The 23,510-nt window shown below is 45.3% G+C and overlaps 1 protein-coding gene across 8 annotated transcripts in view; it reads right to left on the bottom strand.

Annotated features, from left to right (window-relative positions):
* magi1b (membrane associated guanylate kinase, WW and PDZ domain containing 1b) overlaps nt 1–23,510 on the bottom strand; it is a 175,496-nt gene that overhangs the window by 21,067 nt on the left and 130,919 nt on the right. For 6 of the 8 annotated variants that reach the window (XM_029774960.1, XM_029774964.1, XM_029774963.1 and 3 more), the window contains 4 exons: nt 11,040–11,071; nt 9,718–9,955; nt 7,209–7,300; nt 3,816–4,008 (listed from right to left, as the gene is read on the bottom strand). In XM_029774960.1, coding sequence (XP_029630820.1) covers nt 3,816–4,008; nt 7,209–7,300; nt 9,718–9,955; nt 11,040–11,071 — 555 coding nt within the window. The remainder of the gene's footprint in view (nt 1–3,815; nt 4,009–7,208; nt 7,301–9,717; nt 9,956–11,039; nt 11,072–23,510) is intronic. The other 2 variants (XM_029774962.1, XM_029774961.1) reach the window with 2 other exon arrangements.

Genomic DNA, 23,510 nt, shown 5'->3' with positions numbered 1-23,510 from the left:
GATTCTCAATTGGATTGAGGTCTGGGCTTTGACTTAGCCATTCCAAGACATTTAAATGTTTCCCCTTAAACCACTCGAGTGTTGCTTTAGCAGTAAGCTTAGGGTCATTGTCCTGCTGGAAGGTGAACCTCCATCCCAGTCTCAAATCTCTGGAAGACAAACAGGTTTCCCTCAAGAATGTCCCTGTATTTAGCACCATCCATCATTCCTTCAATTCTGACAATGCTGCCACCACCATGCATCACTGTGGGGATGTTGTTCTCGGGGTGATGAGAGGTGTTGGGTTTGCGCCAGACATAGCGTTTTCCTTGATGGCCAAAAAGCTACATTTTAGTCTCATCTGACCAGAGTACCTTCTCCCACATACTTTTTGACGAACTCCAAGCGTGTTTGCTTCTTTTTTTCTATAAGCAATGTCTTTTTTCTGTCCACTATTCCGTAAAGCCCAGCTCTGTGGAGTGTTCGGCTTAAAGTGGTTCAATGGACAGATACTCCAATCTCCACTGTGGAGCTTTGCAGCTCCTTCAGGGTTATCTTTGGTCTCTTTGTTGCCTCTGATTAATGACCTCCTTGCTGGGCCGTGAGTTTTGGGTGGGCGGCCGTCTCTTGGCAGGTTTGTTGTGGTGCCATATTCTTTCAATTTTTTAATAATGGATTTAATGGTGCTCCGTGGGATGTTCAAAGTTTCTGATATTTTTTTATAACCCAACCCTGATCTGTACTTTTCCACAACTTTGTCCCTGACCTGTTTGGAGAGCTCCTTGGTCTTCATGGTGCCGCTTGTTTGGTGGTGCCCCACTGCTTAGGGGTGTTGCAGACTCTGGGGCCTTTCAGAATGGGTGCATGTATACTGAGATCATGTGACAGATCATGTGACACCTGTTGTGGATAGGGGGCAGTATTTTCACGGCCGGATAAAAAACGTACCTGATTTAATCTGGTTACTACTCTTGCCCAGAAACTAGAATATGCATATAATTAGATTTGGATAGAAAATACTCTGAAGTTTCTAAAACTGTTTGAATGGTGTCTGTGAGTATAACAGAACTCATATGGCAGGCAAAAACCTGAGAAGATTCCAAGCAGGAAGTGGCCTGTCTGACAATTTGTAGTCCTTCTGTTGCATCTCTATCGAAATTACAGCATCTCTGCTGTAATGTGACATTTTCTAAGGCTTCCATTGGCTCTCTAAAGCCTTCAGAAAGCGGATTGACGCGTCTCCTGTCTCTGGGCAGATAACAGCAGCACAGTTTGTGAGTGGTCTGCCTGGGGACAGAGAGACTGGGGATGCGCCTTCACGAGACCTCGCCATTTTTTTCTTTCCCTCTTTGAATGAATACAACGTTGTCCGGTTGGAGTATTATCGCTATTTTACGAGAAAAATAGCATACAAATTGATTTTAAACAGCGTTTGACATGCTTCTAAGTACGGTAATGGAACATTTTGAATTTTTTTGTCACGAAATGCGCTCGCGCGTTACCCTTTGGATAGTGACCTGAACGCACGAACAAAACGGAGGTATTTGGATATAACTATGGATTATTTGGAACCAAAACAACACTTGTTGTTGAAGTAGAAGTCCTGGGAGTGCATTCTGATGAAGAACAGCAAAGGTAATCCAATTTTTCTAATAGTAATTCTGAGTTTAGTGAGCCCCGAAGTTGGCGGGTGTCTGAAAAGCTAGCCTGTGATGGCTGAGCTATGTACTCAGAATATTGCAAAATGTGCTTTCGCCGAAAAGCTATTTTAAAATCTGACATAGCGATTGCATAAAGGAGTTCTGTATCTATAATTCTTAAAATAATTGTTATGTATTTTGTCAACGTTTATGATGAGTAATTTAGTAAATTCACCGGAAGTTTTCGGTGGGTATGCTAGTTCTGAACAACACATGCTAATGTAAAAAGCTGTTCTTTGATATAAATATGAACTTGATTGAACAAAACATGCATGTATTGTATAACATGATGTCCTAGGAGTGTCATCTGATGAAGATCAAAGGTTAGTGCTGCATTTAGCTGTGGTTTGGGTTTTTGTGACATATATGCTTGCTTTGAAAATGGCTGTGTGATTGTTTTTGGCTATGTACTCTCCTGACATAATCTAATGTTTTGCTTTCGCTGTAAAGCCTTTTTGAAATCGGACAATGTGGTTGGATTAACGAGAGTCTTATCTTTCAAATGGTGTGAAATAGTCATATGTTTGAGAAATTGAAGTTATAGCATTTTTAAGGTTTTTGTATTTCGCGCCACGCTCTACCATTGGATATTTGGCCTCAACAGGTTATTAAATAAAGTCCACCTGTGTGCAATCTAACTAATTATGTGACTTCTGAAGGTAATTAGTTGCACCAGATCTTATTTAGGGGCTTCATAGCAAAGGGTCTTTTCCATTTTTAATTTCTTTAAATAAGTTTTTTTTTTTTCACTTCATCAATTTGGACTATTTTGTGTATGTCCATTACATTTGACATTTTTTTACATTTTAGTCATTTAGCAGACGCTCTTATCCAGAGCGACTTACAGTGGTGAATACATACATTTCATTTTCATTTCATGTATTTTTTATTTTTGTATTTTTTTTGTACTGGCCCCCCGTGGGAATCGAACCCACAACCCTGGCGTTGCACACACCATGCTGGCGTTGCCAACACCATGCTCTACCAACTGAGCCACAGGGAAGACGTAATGAAATCCATATAAAATCTGTTTAAAGTACAGGTTGTAATGCAACAAAATAGGAAAAATGCCAAGGGGGATGAAAACTTTTGCAAGGCACTGTACTACTGCACAGGCTGCTGTTGATGGTACTACTGGACAGACTGCTGCTGGTCCTACTACTAGACAGACTACAGCTGATGGTACTACAGGACAGAATGCTGCTGATGGTACTACAGGACAGAATGCTGCTGATGGTACTACTGGACAGGCTGCTGCTGATGGAACTACTGGACAGGCTGCTGCTGATGGAACTACTGGACAGACTGCTGCTGATGGAACTACTGGACAGACTGCTGCTGATGGAACTACTGGACAGACTGCTGCTGATGGAACTACTGGACAGACTGCTGTTGATGGAACTACTGGACAGATTGCTGTTGATGGAACTACTGGACAGATTGCTGTTGATGGAACTACTGGACAGACTGCTGCTGATGGAACTACTGGACAGACTGCTGCTGATGGAACTACTGGACAGACTGCTGCTGATGGAACTAGTGGACAGACTGCTGCTGATGGAACTACTGGACAGACTGCTGCTGATGGAACTACTGGACAGACTGCTGCTGATGGAACTACTGGACAGACTGCTGCTGATGGAACTACTGGACAGACTGCTGCTGATGGAACTACTGGACAGACTGCTGCTGATGGAACTACTGGACAGACTGCTGCTGATGGAACTACTGGACAGACTGCTGCTGATGGAACTACTGGACAGACTGCTGCTGATGGTTCTACTGCACAGACTGCTGCTGATGGTACCAGTGGACAGATTGCTGTTGATGGAACTACTGGACAGACTGCTGCTTATCTTCTGTTTGTGCTATACTTGAAATGGGATCATTCTGAGAAAGATTATCGTATTATGTTCTACGTAGGATACAATTATTATTATTAAACATTGTGCGCAGAACACAGAATTACTAGTAAAATTACTGCCAGAAAAAGTATCAAATTACGCTGAGCCAACACTTACCACAGAAGTTCACACAATCCACTCCTGATACTCATATCATTTAGCTGTTCTTTAAGGTGTTCATTGCAAATCACTCTGGAAAACATAGTGTCCATGTCTAACTAGCTGTGTTTACCTCCGTAGCCGGTCTTGCGTCGCACGGTGAGGTTGACGTGACCCTGCTTGGCGGCCTGCTGCATCAGCTGTACCACCAGCTGGTGAGACTTGCCCATCACTGCCGTGCCGTCCACACAGATGAGCTCATCCCCTGAACGCAGGCGTCCATCCTCATCCGCCGCCCCATATTTCACTATGTGCCCTATGTAGATCTGGGGAGAGAAGAAGATGGGAGGGTGGGGGAGAAAATGAGAGAAAATAAGAGAAAAGGCAAGGACAGATGAGGGGGATGATCGGAGAGGTTGTTGGTCAATCAACAGTAGACGGTAAAAGAACAACAAGGTGAGATATTGACAGGTAAGATAATTTTTTTCCAGCAGCACTAACATAACTCAGACTACTCCTGGCCCAGCTAGAAAGCTAGCTAGTAAGTCTTCCTCCTCTTTCTCCGCTTGGCTGTGATGGGGTCAACTTGGAGTCATGATAGGGGCTGCACCAAATGTTTGATATATTATAATAATTGATTATGCTTATGTTGTATTAATAGAAGGGGAAGGGCTATAAGACCCCTCCCCCACTACATCTATAGAGTCCCAGACTACAGATTAACAGTATATATGTATATATATTCATTATAAGGTTTAATATTGTTCCACTATTCCTTTCAAGTCTTTGCCTCTTATAAAGAAACGGTCTGAGAGATGTGTGTTATTGCAGTCAAAACAGGGGTCTGTGAGAAAGCGCCTCAAGGCTAAAAGAGATTCATAGACACAAAACCCTGCAGGGGAGTGAAAGAGATAAGAGACTAGTCAGACATACCACTATAAAGCAACTTGGGGAGTGGAAAATTACTGCTGAGCCCTTAGAAAACACTGGAACTATTGTATCTCTCTTGCAAGTTTGTAAAACTGTGTATGCATGGGCTTGGTCTCATGACTAGAAGGTAGTGACATAGGCAGTTACATCACTAGGGGTTGACTGCAAGCATATTAAAAGCACCTTGGACTTTCCCTATTTTGCAGAACTCAGGAGAGACTTCGGTTGTATGTGTGATGTTTGATCTTTGACTTCTGTCTACAGCTGTATTTTGATTAAAATTGTTATGATTCATAAGTGCACATTTTGAGTGTTCCGTATTTGTCAAGTAAATAACGGAGCCCAGAAAAGTGGAACCAACAGCTGCACAACCGGTCTAAATCTCGTGTCATTATTTTCCTTCTCCAAAAGAGGTAAAGACCAGCTTACGAGAACCAACAATTTGGCCTCTTTAAAAGAAAAGAAAATTGGTCTGAGATATATTTTTCTCTCTGATTGAGGCTGCAGCAAGGAGATGAAAAACAGAGGAGCTAAGACCACCATCACTACCACACTCAGTCCAACACTGCTGCTGAAGTTGATTCAGCTGGCTCCAACAGAGGAGCTAAGACCACCGTCACACTCAGTCCAACACTGCTGCTGAAGTTGATTCAGCTGGCTCCAACAGAGGAGCTAAGACCACCGCCACACACAGACCAACACTGCTGCTGAAGTTGATTCAGCTGGCTCCAACAGAGGCGTTTATAACCATCAAATTGGAATGTAAAATATGGCATTTAAAGATGGTAAATATATAAAAACATATGCTAAATATATGTGCTAATAAACATAGAACTCGCATAATAAGTGTTCAATCCAAGCTTAATAACTTACACTTAAAATAAAACCTATAGACACTGTGTATAGACACAGTTGAAGTCAGAAGTTTACATACACCGAAGCAAAATACCTTTAAACTCAGTTTTTCACAATTCCTGACATTTAATACTTGTAAAAATATCCTGTCTTAGGTCAGTTAGGATCACCACTTTATTTTAAGAATGTGAAATGTCAGAATAATAGTAGAGAGAATGATTTGTTTCAGCTTTTATTTCTTTCATTACATTCCCAGTGGGTCAGAAGTTTACATACACTCAATTAGTATTTGGTAGCATTGCCTTTAAATTGTTTAACTTGGATCAAACATTTCGGGTAGCCTTCCACAAGCTTCCTAGAATAAGTTGGGTGAATTTTGGCCCATTCCTCCTGACAGGGCTGGTGTAACTGAGTCAGGTTTGTAGGCCTCCTTGTTTGCACATTCTTTTTCAGTTCTGCCCACACATTTTCTATAGGATTGAGGTCAGGGCTTTGTGATGGCCACTCCAATACCTTGACTTTGTTGTCTTTAAGCCATTTTGCCACAACTTTGGAAGTATGCTTGGGGTCATTGTCCATTTGGAAGACCCATTTGCGACCAAGCTTTAACTTCCTGACTGATGTCTTGAAATGTTGCTTCAATATATCCACATCATTTTCCTCCTCATGATGCCATCTATTTTGTGAAGTGCACCAGTCCCTACTGCAGCAAAGCACCCCCACAACTTGATGCTGTCACCCCCGTGCTTCACGGTTGGGATGGTGTTCTTCGGTTTGCAAGCCTCCCCCTTTTTCCTTCAAACATAACGATGGTCATTATGGCCAAACAGTATTATTTTTGTTTCATCAGACCAGAGGACATTTCTCCAAAAAGTACGATCTTTGTCCCCATGTGCAGTTGCAAATCGTAGTCTGGCTTTTTTATGACGGTTTTGTAGCAGTGGCTCCTTCCTTGCTGAGCGGCCTTTCAGGTTATGTCGATATAGGACTCGTTTTACTGTGGACATAGATACTTTTGTACCTGTTTCCTCCAGCATCTTCACAAGGACTTTGCTGTTGTTCTGGGATCGATTTACATTTTTTGCACCAAAGTACCTTCATCTCTAGGAGACAGAATGTGTCTCCTTCCTGAGCAGCATGACGGCTGCGTGGTCCCATGGTGTTTATACTTGCATACTATTGTTTGTACAGATGAACGTGGTACCTTCAGGTGTTTGGAAATTGCTCCAAGGATGAACCAGACTTGTGGAGGTCTACAATTTTTTTCTGACGTCTTGGCTGATTTATTTTGATTTTCCCATGATGTTAAGCAAAGAGGCACTGAGTTTGAAGGTAGGCCTTGAAATACATCGACAGGTACACCTCCAATTGACTCAAATGATGTCAATTAGCCTATCAGAAGCTTCTAAAGCCATGACATCATTTTCTGAAATTTTCCAAGCTGTTTAAAGGCACAGTGAACTTAGTGTATGTAAACTTCTGACCCACTGGAATTGTGATACAGTGAATTAGAAGTGAAATAATCTGTCTGCAAACAATTGTTTGAAAAATTACTTGTGTCACACACAAAGTAGATGTCCTAACCGACTTACCAAAACTATAGTTTGTTAACAAGAAATTTGTGAAGTGGTTGAAAAACAAGTTTTAATGACTCCAACCTAAGTGTATGTAAACTTCCGACTTCAACTGTAGATGTATACTGAGCAGTGATGTTGGTGTATGGTTGTATCCTCCATCTCACCGGTTCTCCTGGCTCGTTCCCTCCCAGGATCCTGAACCCGTAGCCCGTGTCCTTTCTCCACAGGAAGATGTCCTGCTCCTGGAAGTCAGGCACTGCAACCAGAGAACCATCCATCAGCATCGATCACTACATCCTGGATCATTAGACCAGAACCCACACAGTGTAATCCCTCTCCCTGTTCCTCTCAGAGGAGAGTGGAGGCAGAGGGTTGGAGGAGATTGAGGTGGGAGCTGAAGATATCATGTCTTTAATGAGCACACTGCACACCTACGGCTCCTTGTGAATCAGGTCAGTGGTCCATGCCTCTCTCAGCCTCTTACTGTAGCCTCTACACCACTGCCTCATTCTGCCTCTTCCTCTATAGCCAGCTAATACTGAGTAAAAACATTACCCTGCTGAATGTGTAAATATCTAAAAACTTTCTATCAAAAGAAAATAGATATCTTCCAAGATACTCCCAAAATAATTTTAAACACCATTCAAAGCAAGAGTGGAGAGGGCCAAGAGAATCCCCGAGGCCAAGAGAATCCCCGAGGTCCAAGAGAATCCCCGAGGCCAAGAGTGGAGAGGGCCAAGAGAATCCCCGAGGCCAAGAGAATCCCCGAGGTCCAAGAGTGGAGAGGGCCAAGAGAATCCCCGAGGCCAAGAGTGGAGAGGGCCAAGAGAATCCCCGAGGCCAAGAGAATCCCCGAGGTCCAAGAGTGGAGAGGGCCAAGAGAATCCCCGAGGTCCAAGAGAATCCCCGAGGTCCAAGAGTGGAGAGGGCCAAGAGAATCCCCGAGGTACCTACTTTTATCAAAGTTTCATAATTCATATTTCTTTGAATACTATCTTTTCAGATGTCTTTGAAGACAAAATCCTTCTTTACTTTGTCTCGTCAACCTAGGTAGGTAGCTAGGTGACAGGGAACTGGACTGGGAGCAACCCTCACCAGTCTCTCCATAGCAGTGCTGCTCCTCAGGCTCATACAGGAACCCCTGGCTGGCTGGAGGAGATCTGAGCAGGAGGAAAGGGGGTGCCTGGTACTGGAGCTGTCAGAGGCACCATGCTGCTATGTAGTGGTGCACTGCAGCGACTGACAGCTTATTGTTCATGTAGCACTCGAGGTGGGCAGACCACCCGGGGAACAGGGTTCAAGCGACAGCCTGGAGCTGTGTGTGTGTGTGTGTGTGTGTGTGTGTGTGTGTGTGTGTGTGTGTGTGTGTGTGTGTGTGTGTGTGTGTGTGTGTGTGTGTGTGTGTCCATGCGTTCAGCCCCCCAAGGGATACCCCATGTTACGGTATAGACCTCAACAGCTAAAGCCACTAAGAGCCAGCAGGGGGAGGGAGGAGGGAAAGAGACCAGCTTGGCTACAATCTGTTCCTGAGTCAACAGACGAGCTCACAGTCTTAAGCTAGCTAGCTCTCTTCCTACCCACTGGGACTCTGAGTAGGGCTGAGATGGGCAGGTCAAAGGCTAGTCATTCTACCCTAGCTCAGACTGACCATGGTGAACAAGCAGATTAACTTCAGATCAGGAAGAGGAGATGGCGGGGGGAGGTCTACTGACTGAGCAAATACTCTATCCAGAGCAGTGTATTTACACCTGGTAATACAACTCTGTCTCTCTATACTGCCTACAAATCTCCCCCTGCGCTTAATAAAGCTGATCGATTGTTCCTTGTTCCTTTAGAATTCTACACCCATCCTCTCTCACCTGAGGATGGAGCCATCTCTGGCAGTACCGATACCCAGCTCCTCTCCCTTTAAGGCCTCTAAATAATGAAAGGCCTTGATGAAAGTAGGAGCACCAGAGAAATGATTAGGCGTGGAAACCTCTGGACCCTGGAAGCCTCCACTCCTCGGAGGGCGACTGACAGGGGCTGAGTAATATTCCTGTTAATTGAGGAGGCTGGCACCCGTTAGCCTCACCAGATTACCAGGAAATATGAGAGCCACTGTCCTCTACCACCAACGCCAATTCTATGCACATTTGTCTGGAGCTGTGTTCTAAAGAGCACTGTAGCATGGAAGCGTGATAATGTAGTGGCTATAGGGAGTGTAATTGAGCCGAGGTGCCAAGCAGGCAGCATGGACAGAGAGACTGTGTCAGTGTGTAGGAAGACTACTCTCTTCAGTGTTCCAGGGAGAGAAACACACTCTATAGTCAAGGTTTAGTAGATCAGGAGAGTGGGTAGCACCAACTCTCCTTAGACTGTTGTTATTGCTCTCACTACCATGTTTCTACCCAACTGCCACAATGCTCTGCAAACAGTCCACATCCCTAACCCACCAAGTTAACACCCACTTTAGATTAAAACACCGAAAGACAACAGGAAACTTTCAGACAATATGTTTTGGACAATGAGTATGTTGAGTTTAGGGGACTGATGCTTCTCAAAGGCTAAATGACTTCTGTGCATGCAGGTTATCTCCCGACACCAGCCCTAGATTGCAGTACCAACCCAACAGGACAGGGGGAGCCCCCAAGCTATCACCCATGCACCCTCGCACCAAAAATAAATACTTACGCCTACTTTCATACATGCTCCTGGACTGGGCCCAGATCTTGAAGGGGTCCGGTTTCCTGTGAACGGTCCCGTCTGCCTGGGGGTCCTGGGTAGGCAAGCCGGGCAGGGGCTGGGAAGGGGGTGGGGGGGCGTTACTCTTGCTGAGAGGGGGGGCCAGGGACGTGTGCACAGGGGAGTCAGTGTGGGTACTCCGGTGGCTGGACACAGAACTGTTCTGACTGTCCTTCCTCGCTAACTGCTGTATGAAGGAGAGTGAGAGAGGGGGAGAAGGAGGGTGATTCGGACAGAAAGGTAGAGAGGGAAAAGGAGGATGGTCAGAAAGAGAGATATTGAGTAAAAAGGAGAGGGATAGAAGGAGTAGGAAAGAGTGGTGAAGAGAAGGGAAATCATTAACAACATATTACGAAGTGAGACAAAATACCACATCTTTAATCAAGGCCAACACATTCTCTAACAATACCGAAAGCATAATCAAGCAGATTTGTTCATGAGATGTATTTCTGAGAAAGCGAAAAATTCACTGTAGTTTCACATAGAGAAATAAAGTCACACTCCTAACAGAAAAAAAACAGAGCTTGGCTGACAAAGTACATAGTTTATTCCTTTTGTTCAACACAGAGCTGAATATTTTAATGGCAAGCCCTATTGCCCGATGCATGAGGAGACATTCAGAGCACATAGCAGTGAGGAGGGTGTTTCAATGAAGGAAGAATACATCATGCAGCACCCATTGCTCTACCATACAACACAGAGCGAGCACACAGGAAGCTTCCTCCCAAGAGATACAGAGAGAGAGTAACAAAGACTGACAGTGGTCTCTAGTCATCACATGATTTCTCCATACTCTACATGGGGCACACAAATACTAAGAAGAGCTGGGCCGTTCTCAAACATCAACCCTTCACAAGCTTGGAACATTTCTCCAATCATGGTAGGCCAAAGATTAAACAATATTTATATTTAATTTGTGTCAATTAGGCAGGTCTAAAATGTCTACAAGAATCGCCCTGCTCCAAGGCTGGCCTAATGCACTAGTCTATTTCCCTAGAATGCATTAAGCCAAGAGAACACGAGAACATGGTGTAGAGAATGAAAACAAATCCAGGAGCAGCCTTGCTCTGCCTACCAATGGATCAACATTACGAAGCATCAAAGCTCCCATCAGGACCAAAACACAGTGAGAGTCCTGACAGAGAAAATCCCTCCACCGCTCCACACCAGCCAACATTAGCACTCCACACAGGAGAGTGGAGAGAGGGACGGATGGAGGAGAATGGAAGGGATGGGTGGATGGAGGAGGTATAGATAATGTCGGTACTCACCAGCCTTGGACTCTTCTTTGCAGGTGCCACCCCTGGGAAGTAATATCCAGTTGGAGATGGAGAGAGAAAAGTGAAAGAGAAAAATTATTAACGACACAAAAATATTTCACCTTCCCCACAGGTTAAAAATAAGAAAAAAACAGAGTTGATAAGATGGGGAACTCCAAACAGGGACTCCATTGGTGCAGCAGCGCAAGCCCGCTCGTCTACGCACAAGTTATCTTCTCCCTCTCTTTCTCTGCCTCGCTCCCTCACATCCACGCGCTGTGTTAAAAGGGGCAGCGCGATCTATCTGCATTAGCAAGCAGCTGACTGCTGCAGCGGAAGAGGGGACAACCCCAAGGGCTAACCAAGCGCTCCGCTTACTAGAACCTGCCTAACCCACTGTCAGAGAGAACGAAAGAGTGTGTGTTTATGTGTGCGTGTGAGAGAGAGAGAGACAGACAAAGGAGTAGAAAGAGAGTGAGAGAGGCAGCTCTGAGCTTCTCCACTGTCATACCCATGGAGAAGGAGTCCAAGATACTGAACATTAAATTATAGGCAACCGTCAGTTCCCCTCTTACTGAGACCATCTTCCTGAGTCCGTTCAGTACGCTGCTCTGCTGATGAAGGCTCCAGCATCTAGTTACAGTCACACAGCTCTCTCCCTCTCTCTCTCTGCTGTGCATCACTACTTCCCGCGATCTTGATTCCCCCCCCCCCTCACCATGCCTCCCCTTCTCTCCCCTCCACCCACACGCTAGTAAACATGCGTGCACACACACAAACTCACGCATGCGCACAAACTCCGCTCTTTCCATTCCTCTCTCATCAATCCGGGTCAGGCTCTGACAGGCAGGGCCAGCATAAATGATATGCTCATATATTAATAGACACCCACACTGGCAGGAATACAATCAGGAATACCAATATCAACATGAACACAAACAGAGAGTAATGGGAGACTAAAATGGAAACAAGCCTAGATCCTCGAATCCCCATTCTGCACAGGGTGAAAAATAGCTGCACAATGTCACAGCAACAGGGGGTGTGTGTGTGTGTGCACATGTACATAATAGTATTTAGCAGAATAAAGATGACAGTGAGTAAAATAACATGTTTTCAGTGAGTAAGAGCCAGGAATGGATTGGAGGGAGCCTGTAACTCTGATCCTGACAGTATTGTGTGTCAATCCTTTAAGGATATCTGGGAGATTCGGGTGGAGTAGGCAGTTCCTTATGGCTCTTATCCCCACAACATCTGCATTCAACAGCCACAGAAATGTGGTCCACAGTCCAGCCACCTCTACAGCATGTTCCCCGATATCTCCTCTCCCATCACTAATCATATAAACAAATCCCGCTCTTCTCTTATCCCTTACCTGCTCCCCTCCCCTATACCCCTCTTCTGCCAGCGTATCGCAGCCACCCCCGACTCCAATCCCTGAACCCAGGAGTCAGACAGAGACAGGTTAAGGGAGTCTTATCGATGCAGCGTACAGCATAATCCCCATCCATCCTGTTAAATACACACAGGGGGACACGCATGGCTGGTTCTCACACTGATGGACTGAGCAGGAGAGAGGAAACACTGTTTATCATAAGGATTTAGGTTAATGATCATCTGAAAACAGCCTAATGCCACTTCAGTTGAAGCCCTCAGACCTCATGAAGGTTGTAGTGGTCACTATGTTTATACCCCCACAGATAGAGGCTGCTCAGTTCAGTCAGAGGACGCTGGCCACAGCAGCTGCTAAACAGAGACCATCACTGAGGAGATAATTATGTCCAGAGGGTGGTGGGGTACACTGGACCCACGTCCATGCCCCCCTCCTCCATCTGAGCTCAGAGGGATGAATTCCGACAGCCCAGCCCATCAGTCAGCACGTCGACAGCAACAGGCGCACAGGGGACTGACAGACGGTCTCTTGGCAACGGTTGCCTCGGAAGGCCAGCCCAGGCTGTTCCATTATGTACAGTGGAGACTGAGCCACATGTCATTCATGTACAAATAGGCTGTCATAGACGTGACTGCAATGACCAATGCAGGGATTTATTTACTCAGCAGCACCAATGTATAGGAGATGGGATTGAAAGTGACATAGGTGCAACCCCAGTCTTGTGACATGGCAAAGGTGACCAGGAAAAGGTGCAGATGTCAGCAACGTGGTGTTTAATCACACACCCAGAGCAAAGAAAAAGCATCCTGTGCTGCAGTAATACAATGTTTCCATGTTTTGTCTGTCAGAGGCTTATGCAGTAGCTTACGATGCTGAGCAGAAATGACAATTTTGTCCTTTTGTCAGTCATGTCCCTCCTGGCATTTAGAGAGAATAGGATGAGGGGTGACCCACTCCCTACCCATCCACACACACACCACCCACCGGTAGAGGAGCCCCACTGCAGAGTGCTGCACAGTATTGTCATGGAAACAAAGGAAGGCAAGATGGCTGAGATTTACGACTCCCCCTTCAGGCATGAGGGTGTGAAGAGACAGGGAGGAGGGGGAGAAGGAGGGGGGACTCACCTTGTCCTTGTTATGCCAGTATCTCTGACTCGCCCACAAACAAAGCCAGGCGCCCAAAAGCGCAATGCGTTGCCAAGCTGCTGGCATGCTATTCCTTGATCATTGCATTTCTGTAGAATTTCTCTGCAATGCTGTACGTTATCAGCGCCAAACGTGAAGTCAGCAAATTTTTATGCAAAGCGTGCAAAAAGGTGCTGCATCCAGCCTTTACATTAAATCAATTCCTTTTGTCTGTGTGACCCCATCGTTGCCATTCGTCTCAGGTTGGGTGTGTTTGTGTCTTGTCAGAAGACACTGATCTGTGTTACTGTGACAGGAGCAGCGTTTACAAAGCCTGCGTTCCACTCTAAGCAGCAGAACATCTACAGCAGGGTGGAGATAAGAGATGTCTCCTTCCTAGCAGCACTCTGGCTGCTCTTCTACAACGGCCCAATGCTGAGAAGAAACAACCATCTTACACTCTGCTCTGTCGGAGAGGAACAGTCCGTCACTCTCCACAGCGCAGGGAGAAGACACAGAGGAAAGAGTATTGGCTAGAATATTAGCCTTGTCAGACATTGGCTTATAGACCTTCGAACCCTCTTAATGAGACACAAAACATCCCACAAACAGAGACAAAGTGAAAACAGCATCTGCAGATCTGCAGGTGTGGACTACATAGGTCATTTTGCTTCAGCCCACTAGCATGAAGCAACAGCGTAGTAGTGGATATTTGGGTAATCAGGGTTCTTCTTCTTCTCTGGGATTTGGTTGGCGAATCGCCAACCGGATCGCCAAAACTTTTCGGTGCATACACCGCCACCTACTGTACTGGTGTGTGAGGCCATTAACGTCCTACCTACAGTACATTCAATTCTTTGATACGGTAATACAAAATTGGGGAAAAGGAAAATTGCCCTGCCAACTATTAGCCCTCTCTACAAAACCCACCACACCATTCCACTATTCAACCCTATCTAGTCCTACTCGGTCTGAGAGGACAGAACACTACCACTTCAACACCCCCTGCCAGCTGTTCTGCAGTAAATCCTCTCAATCCCAAGTACGTCTCTGCCCCTGCCACCACAATTTTCAAACCATTTCTGCAGTACAACTGACAACCATGGCTATAAATGCTGAAAAGCCCACCTTACTGAAGCACATATTCTTCCCATCACTCTCTCTTGATCTCCGCCTACTCACAGGAATCCTCTCAGGATCCCTCACCCTGTACCCATCATCCTTTACCATTCTCTTCACTGCTACACTTTCTGTACAACTCTAACCCTGGCGACCTCAATCTGCCTTTCTCTCACCGGACACCTCCGATCTCCAGGCCCATGGGAACCCCCACATCTAACACACATAACTTGTTCCACCGATACCACACATTCCTTCATCTCATGCCTTCCTGCATACTTCTCACATCTAGGCATTTCTCTCCTACACACTGCTGCAACATGGTAAATCAGGGTTTTTTTCTGGATCACAATGCTGCTTAGGTGGGCGTGGCAGTGGGTGTGGCCAATGGCTCAGTCACCAACTGATGATTTTACTCTGGGACGCAGAGACAAAATGTTGCTGATTTAAAGCTAATTTCCTGCAATTTTGCCATGAGGTAGACAAAAAATATCCTGTAATTCTACACATTTTGCCATGTCCTAAGGCCATCTGAGTGACTCAAACATTATAACAAAATCAATGGGGTCCACACCATGACAAAAATACGCATCCCCTTCGGAATTTTAGATTCTCCCTGACTGTCTAGTTTTTATTTTGGTGATTGTTAGTTCTCAAAGATGATCATATTTCAAAATATACACTCACCGGCCAAGTGTATTAGGTACACCACCACATTCACCAAAATGGATGGCTCCTACAGACAGCGAGTCACATGGCCGTGGCTTGCTATATAAAGCAGGCAGACAGGCATCATGACATTCAGTTACTGTTTGATTGTGCGTTACAATGGGCAAAACAAGTGACCTAAGCGACTTTAAAGTTGGTGATCGTCGGTGCCAGGTGCACCGGATCCAGTATCTCAGAAACAGCCGCCATCCTTGGCTTTTCACACACGACAGTATCTAGGTTTTACCAAGAATGGTGCGATAAACAAAAACGTCCAGTCAGCGGCAGTCCTGTGGGCGAAAACAGCTCGTTGACAAGAGGTGGAATGAGAATGACAAGAATCATGCAAGCTAACAGGCAGAACACAAACAGACAGATAACGGCGCAGTACAACAGTGATGTGCAGAAAGGAATCTTGGAACGCACAACTCCTCGATCCTTGTCATGGATGGCCTATTTCGGCTGACAACCACACCAGTTTCCACACCTTTCAGCTAAAAACAAGAAGATCATGGGCATTAATGAGAAGTTGGTCCTCCGTTTGCTGCTATAACAACCTTCACTAGTTGTTGGAACATTGCCGTGGGAACTTGATTCCATTCAGCCAAAGAGCACTAGTGAGGTCGGGCACTGATGTTGGGCGATTAGGCCTGTCTCGCAGTCAGCTTTCTAATTCACCCCAAGGGTGTTTGATGGGGTTGAGGTCAGGGCTCTGTGCAGGCCAGTCAAGTTCTTCCATACCGATCTCGACAAACATTTCTGTATGGACCTTGCTTTGCGCACGGAGACATTGTCATGCTAAAACAGGAAAGGGCCCTCCCCCTACTGTTGCCACAAAGTTGGAAGCACAGAATGGTCTAGAATGCCATTGTATGCTGAAGCATTAAGATTTCCCTTCACTGGAACTAAGGGGCCTAGCCCAAACCATGAAAAACAGCCTCAGACCATTATTTCTCCTCCACTAAACTTTACAGTTGGCACTAAGCATTGGGGGAGGTAGCGTTCTCTTGGCATCGGAATGGTGAAGCGTTTTTCATCACACCAGAGAACGCATTTCCACTGTTCCAGAGTAAAATGGTGGCGAGCTTTACACCACTCCAGCCGACGCTTGCGCATGGTAAGCTTAGGCTTGTGTGCGGCCACTCTGCCATGGAAACCCATTTCATGAAGCTCCCGATGAACAGTTCCTGTGCTTACGTTGCTTCCAGAGGCAGTTTGGAACTTGGTAGTGAGTGTTGCAGCCGAGGACAGATTATTTTTACACGCTGCGCACTTCAGCACCCGGCGGACCCGTTCTGTGAGCTTGTGTGGCCTACCACTTTGCGGCTGAGCCGTTGTTGCTCCTAGACCTTTCCACTTCACAATAACAGCACTGACAGTTGACTGGGGCAGCTCTAGCAGGGCAGAAATTTGACAAACTGACTTGTTGGAAAGGTACCATCCTATAACGGTGCCACGTTGAAAGTCACTGATCTCTTCAGTAAGGCCATTCTACTGCCAATGTTTATCTATGAATATTGCATGGCTGTGTGCTCAATGTTATACACCTTACAGCAACGGGTGGGGCTGAAATAGCTGAATCCACTGATTTGAAGGGGTGTCCACATAACCACATACTTTTGTATATGTTGTGCACTTTATATCTGGTTTTAGTTGTTTAAGTTTATACTGAAACTATTTCATATTCATTTTGACAAAATAAACACTTAGGCAGCCCACCCAAGACTTTTTATGCAGAAAAAAACCTGGATATTATCAGACTGGCAAACATCTGCTGTACGTAGTCTTAATCCCTGCTGGTCATGTCAGTCTCTGACCCAGTCCGTCCTCCTCCTCTGATCCTCTGACATCCCTACATCCTTTCTCCCCATCTGTTTTCTCCTCCTCTGATCCTCTGACATCCCTACATCCTTTATCCCCTCTCTTTCCTCTCATCTGTTTTCTCCTCTGATCCTCTGACATCCCTATATCCTTTATCCCCTCTCTTTCCTCTCATCTGTTTTCTCCTCCTCTGACATCCCTACATCCTTTATCCCCTCTCTTTCCTCTCATCTGTTTTCTCCTCTGATCCTCTGACATCCCTATATCCTTTATCCCCTCTCTTTCCTCTCATCTGTTTTCTCCTCCTAGATGTCCCTACATCCTTTCTCTCCTCTCATCTGTTTTCTCCTCCTCTGATCCTCTGACATCCCTACATCCTTTCTCCCCTCTCTTTCCTCTCATCTGTTTTCTCCTCCTCTGTGGTGGTTGAGATGCTAAGCCATAACAACAGCAGCAGATTGCCTGTGGTGGTGTATTGTCCAATATTCCCAGCCTAACAAACAGGTGAATGAATGCCTTTAAAGCACCGGAATGGGACTCTGACAAGTCGACATAAATAGGTTAAATTATCTGGGCGAATAATGAGTGAGGCTATAGAGGGCTAGAGCTAGCCTAGCTCTCAGCTATTCTCCCCACAGTGGCTCTGCATGGCCTGCAAATTAATACAACAGATGCTGTCTGCACCACCTCTCCCATCCCTGCAGACTACTGACTGGTACACCCATTCACAGACTAGCTTCAAGTAAATTACCGGGAAGCGTTAGTCTTTTGGGGCTAGAATGAATTATGTCAGCAAATCAGAATGTCTCAAAAGATAGGTGAGAGAAATGAGCACATTAGACAAATGGAGGGATTGACATCATAATGGCTACTTTGATGAAAGCTAGAAATCACATTGCCTGGCCTCAAGAAGACAAAAGAAGAATCCAGTGAGAATCTAGTGTTGTGTTGCGGAGCCAGTGAGCTAACCTGCAGTGTTGAGGGACTCTCCCAGAGATGGGAGAGGAGGTGAGCAGTGTTGCTTGCACAGGTCTTAATGTCCTGAGATCCCCGGGATTGGACTGTATACTGTACATGTGGGCAGGGATATGTACACATTGGCAGGGGGTGCGGTGGGAAATGAGAAGGGGCCAGATTTCTGCCAATTAGAGGTTCCCTCTGGCAAAAGGTTGCAATTGGATGTTTGGCCTGGACTGGTGACAGTCTCACGCACACAGACAGACAGACAGACATAGTGAGCAGAGGAGCACAGAGCAAAGTAATTAAGACAGACCTGCTCGATCCTGCTTTCTGCGGAAGGGGCAGCCGATGTCTAAGCTGTCTGATCCACACACACAAACACAACCCCGGAGCAGATCTCAGAATGAGGGGTCTGCCTGGAGAGCCAGGATCACTGAGAGAGCAGTGCTCTATGACATGTCATATAGCCATAGATAATGAAAATGTCATATTTGTACTACACATACATGACACTCATATAGGTTCACCACATGTTTCGAAGCAATCCTCTGCTGAGCAGTCCTCTCCTTTCCAGAGTAGTGGCACACTGCTCTTTGTTAAAGAAACTGACAACAGCAGTAAAATGTGCCTTAATAATATCAGTCTTCCATCCATCACACAGTGAGGAATGATCCTCTCTAACCGCCCCACCCGCGCTGCTCTCCGCTCTCTGGTTCAGGGAGCCCCGGTTAAACCAACAAACATTTTGTTTTATTAACCATCCATAAAAAGCAGAGCATTATGGCTGTAGCGCTGTATAATGGTGGTCATTATTAAAGCAACGTAGGAAGAGGGGAGCAGTTTGTGAGAGCAGAATGCTCAGCCAATGTCCTGTTCTGTTTCTGAACACTTAGCTTTACACGGCTGATGTTCAGGTCTTTCAGTTCCACAAATTCAGCTCCAATGCCAGTTAAGACCACTCTGTATGTCTGTGGAAATACTCCAATTACATGTCTCTCTCAGTGTGAGTCAGGGCTCTTTGTGAAGGTGGGTTCTTGGTAGTGGGTACTGCCTGGAGATTGGAGTGAGAGACCAAAGTTCAATCATCCCCCTCATGCACTGCATCTTCTATTCAGATCTTTGTGAGACAGATTTTCTAATCATACAATCTGTGTCAAAAGCCCGGCCCTAAGTTCTCATTAGAACGTTTAACTGACACACAGACAGTCTCATCCACGCATGCATGCATGAACTATGTGGGTGCCACAGGGTTCAATTCTCGGGATGACTCTTTTCTCTGTATATATCAATGATGTCGCTCTCGCCGCTGGTGATTCTCTGATCCACCTCTACGCAGACTACAACATTCTGTACACAGTTGAAGTCGGAAGTTTACATACACCTGAGCCAAATTCATTTAAACTCAGTTTTTCAAAACTCCTGACATTTAATCTTTGTTAAAATTCCCTGTCTTAGGTCAGTTAGGATCACCACTTTATTTTAAGAATGTGAAATGTCAGAATAATAGTAGAGAGAATGATTTATTTGAGCTTTTATTTCTTTCATCACATTCCCAGTGGGTCAGAAGTTTACATACACTCAATTAGTATTTGGCAGCATTGCCTTTAAATTGTTTAACTTGGCTCAAACGTTTCAGGTAGCCTTCCACAAGCTTCCCACAATAAATTGGGTAAATTTTGGCCCATTTGTCCTGACAGAGCTGGAGTAACTGAGTCAGGTTTGTAGGCCGCCTTGCTCGCACACGCTTTTTCAGTTTTGGAAGTATGCTTGGGGTCATTGTCCATTTGGAAGGCCCATTTGCGACCAAGCTTTAACTTCCTGACTGATGTCTTGAGATGTTGCTTCAATATATCCACATAATTTTCCTACCTCATGATGCCATCTATTTTGTGAAGTGCACCAGTCCCTCCTGCAGCAAAGCACCCCCACAACATGATGCTGCCACCCCCATGCTTCACGGTTGGGATGGTGTTCTTTGGCTTGCAAGCCTCCCCCTTTTTCCTCCAAACATAACGATGGTCATTATGGCCAAAGAGTTCTATTTGTGTTTCATCAGACCAGAGGACATTTCTCCAAAAAGTCAATCTTTGTCCCCATGTGCAATTGCAAACCATAATCGTAACCGTAAACCATCTTCACAAGGTCCTTTTCTGTTGTTCTGGGATTGATTTGCACTTTTCGCACCAAAGTATGTTAATCTCTAGGAGACAGAACACATTCCTGAGCGGTATGACGGCTGCGTGGTCCCATAGTGTTTATACTTGTGTACTATTGTTTGTACAGATGAACGTGGTACCTTCAGGCATTTGGAAATTACTCCCAAGGATGAACCAGACTTGTGGAGGTCTACAATTTCTTTATGAGGTCTTGGCTGATTTCTTTTGATTTTCTCATGATGTCAAGCAAAGAGGCACTGAGTTTGAAGGTAGGCCTTGAAATACATCCACAGGTACATCTCCAATTGACTCAAATTATGTCAATTAGCCTATCTGAAGCTTCTAAAGCCAAGACATAATTTTCTGGAATTTTCCGAGCTTTTTAAAGGCACAGTCAACTTAGTGTATGTAAACTTCTGACCCACTGGAATTTTGATGCAGTGAATTACAAGTGAAATAATCTGTCTGTAAACAATTGTTGGAAAAATTACTTGTGTCATGTACAAAGTAGATGTCCTAACTGACTTGCCAAAACTATAGCTTGTTAACAAGAAATTTGTGGAGTGGTTGAAAAACGAGTTTCAATGACTCCAACCTAAGTGTATGTAAACTTCCGACTTCATCTGGCCCTTCTTTGGACACCATGTGTTAACAAACCTCCAAACGAGCTTCAATGCCATACAACACTCCCTCCGTGGCCTCCAACTGCTTTTAAGTGCTAGTAAAACTAAATGCATGCTCTTCAACATATTGCTGCCCACACCGGCCCACCCGACTAGCATCACTACACTGGACGGTTCTGACTTAGAATATGTGGACAACTACAAATACCTAGGTGTCTGGTTAGACTGTAAACTCTCCTTCCAGACTCACATTAAGCATCTTCAACCTGGACCTCCCGGGTGGCGCAGTGGTCTAAGGCACTGCATCGCAGTGCTAGCTGTGCCACCAGAGACTATGGGTTCGAGCCGAGGCTCTGTCGCAGCCGGCCGCGACCGGGAGACGAAAAATTGGCCTAGCGTCGTCCGGGTTAGGGAGGGTTTGGCCGGCAGGGATATCCTTGTCTCATCGCGCACTAGCGACTCCTGTGGCGGGCCAGGCGCAGTGCACCCTGACCAGGTCGCTAGGTGTACAGTGTTTCCTCTGAAACATTGGTGCGGCTGGCTTCCGGGTTGGATGCGCGCTGTGTTAAGAAGCAGTGCGGCTTGGTCGGGTTTTGTTTCGGAGGACGCTTGGCTCTCGACCTTCGCCTCTCCCGAGTCCATGCGGGAGTTGTAGCGATGAGACAAGACAGTAACTACTAACAATTGGATACCACAAAATTGGGGAGAAAAAGAGGGTAAAAAAAAGCATCTCCATTCTAAAATGTTATCTAGAATCAGCTTCCATACGAGGGTATGCCAAACATACCCTCGTAAAACTGACTATCCTACCGATCTTTGACTTTGGCGATGTCATTTACAAAATAGCCTCCAACACTCTACTCAACAAACTGGATGTAGTCTATCACAGTGCCATCCGTTCTGTCACCAAAGCCCCATATACTACCCACCACTGCAACCTGTATGCTCTCGTTGGCTGGCCCTCGCTACATAGTCGTCGCCAAACCCACTGGCTCCAGGTCATCTATAAGTCTTTGCTAGGTAAAGCCCTGTCTTATCTCAGCTCACTGATCACCATAGCAACACTCACATGTAGCACGCGTTCCAGCAGGTATATTTCACTGGTAATCCCCAAAGCACACCGAACTACCATATCGTTATTATAATTTTTTTGCTCCTTTGCACCTCACTCCAGTGTTTAATTGCTAAATTGTAATTATTTTGCCACTATGGCCTATTTATTGCCTTACCTCCCTAATCTTCTACATTTGCACACACTGTACATAGATTTTTCTATTGTGTTATTGACTAACTCTGTGTTGTTGTTTTTGTCGCACTGTTTTGCTTTATCTTGGCCAGGTCGCAGTTGTAAATGAGAACTTGTTTTCAACTAGCTTACCTGGTTAAATAAATGTGAAATAAAAATAAAATAAAATGAACGCACGCACGCACACACACGTACATCACAGCTAGGATGGAAGAAATTTTGACACCACAATTTGATCTCAATGCAACTTTGTGTGATACCTATAAAGTAACAGACACAGACTATAGTGTAAACAGTGTATGTCAGAGAGAGAGAGAGAGAAAAATAAAGAGAGAAAGACAGAGAGAAAGACAGAGAGAGAGACAGAGAGAGAGACAGAGAGAGAGACAGAGAGAGAGACAGAGAGAGAGACAGAGATATTAAAAAGGCACAGAGAGCGAGAGAGTGAGAGGGAAAGAGAGAGACAGTGTGACAGAAATGAGACAGTAACACAGAAAGACCCACAGGAGGAACTGAGGAACCCAGCTACATATTCATGAGACTTTCTGACCTGGAACAAGATCTACGCTTTCTCTCTTTACTGCTCTGGATTTTCTCTCACTCTCCAAATGTCTCTTCCACTAACAATCTCTGCAACCATCTCTCACATTCTTTCGGTATTCATATTATCTCCATTCACTCCCTAACTTCCCTGTGTTCCTTCTATCTAGCTCTTTAGTATCTCTATGTTTTCCACATAAACTAGATTACCATCTCCCCCTCAACTTTCCATGCCTAGTTAAACAACTGTTAAATGTAAAAAATATATATAATAAAAATAACACAGGCCTTGTTTTAGGGCTAACCTTAACCCTACCCATTTTTTGTGTGTGAATTTTTTGCATGTTTTAGCAACTTCCGGATTCATGACAATGGTGATGGAGAGAAGAGTAAGAGGCAGGCTTGCCAATTAGAACTCAGATCTCAGCATGTCGTGGGTCTATGTCTTACCTCCACCTATCAGATCTCAGCATGTTGTGGGTCTATGTCTTACCTCCACCTATCAGATCTCAGCATGTCGTGGGTCTATGTCTTACCTCCACCTATCAGATCTCAGCATGTCGTGGGTCTATGTCTTACCTCCACCTATCAGATCTCAGCATGTCGTGGGTCTATGTCTTACCTCCACCTATCAGATCTCAGCATGTCGTGGGTCTATGTCTTACCTCCACCTATCAGATCTCAGCATGTCGTGGGTCTATGTCTTACCTCCACCTATCAGATCTCAGCATGTTGTGGGTCTATGTCTTACCTCCACCTATCAGATCTCAGCATGTCGTGGGTCTATGTCTTA

Source organism: Salmo trutta, chromosome 14 (genome assembly GCF_901001165.1).
Source record: "Salmo trutta chromosome 14, fSalTru1.1, whole genome shotgun sequence".
NCBI lineage: Eukaryota > Metazoa > Chordata > Actinopteri > Salmoniformes > Salmonidae > Salmo > Salmo trutta.
The sequence above is the reverse complement of the archived record's forward strand: the minus strand, read 5'-3'. Positions and strand labels throughout refer to the sequence as shown.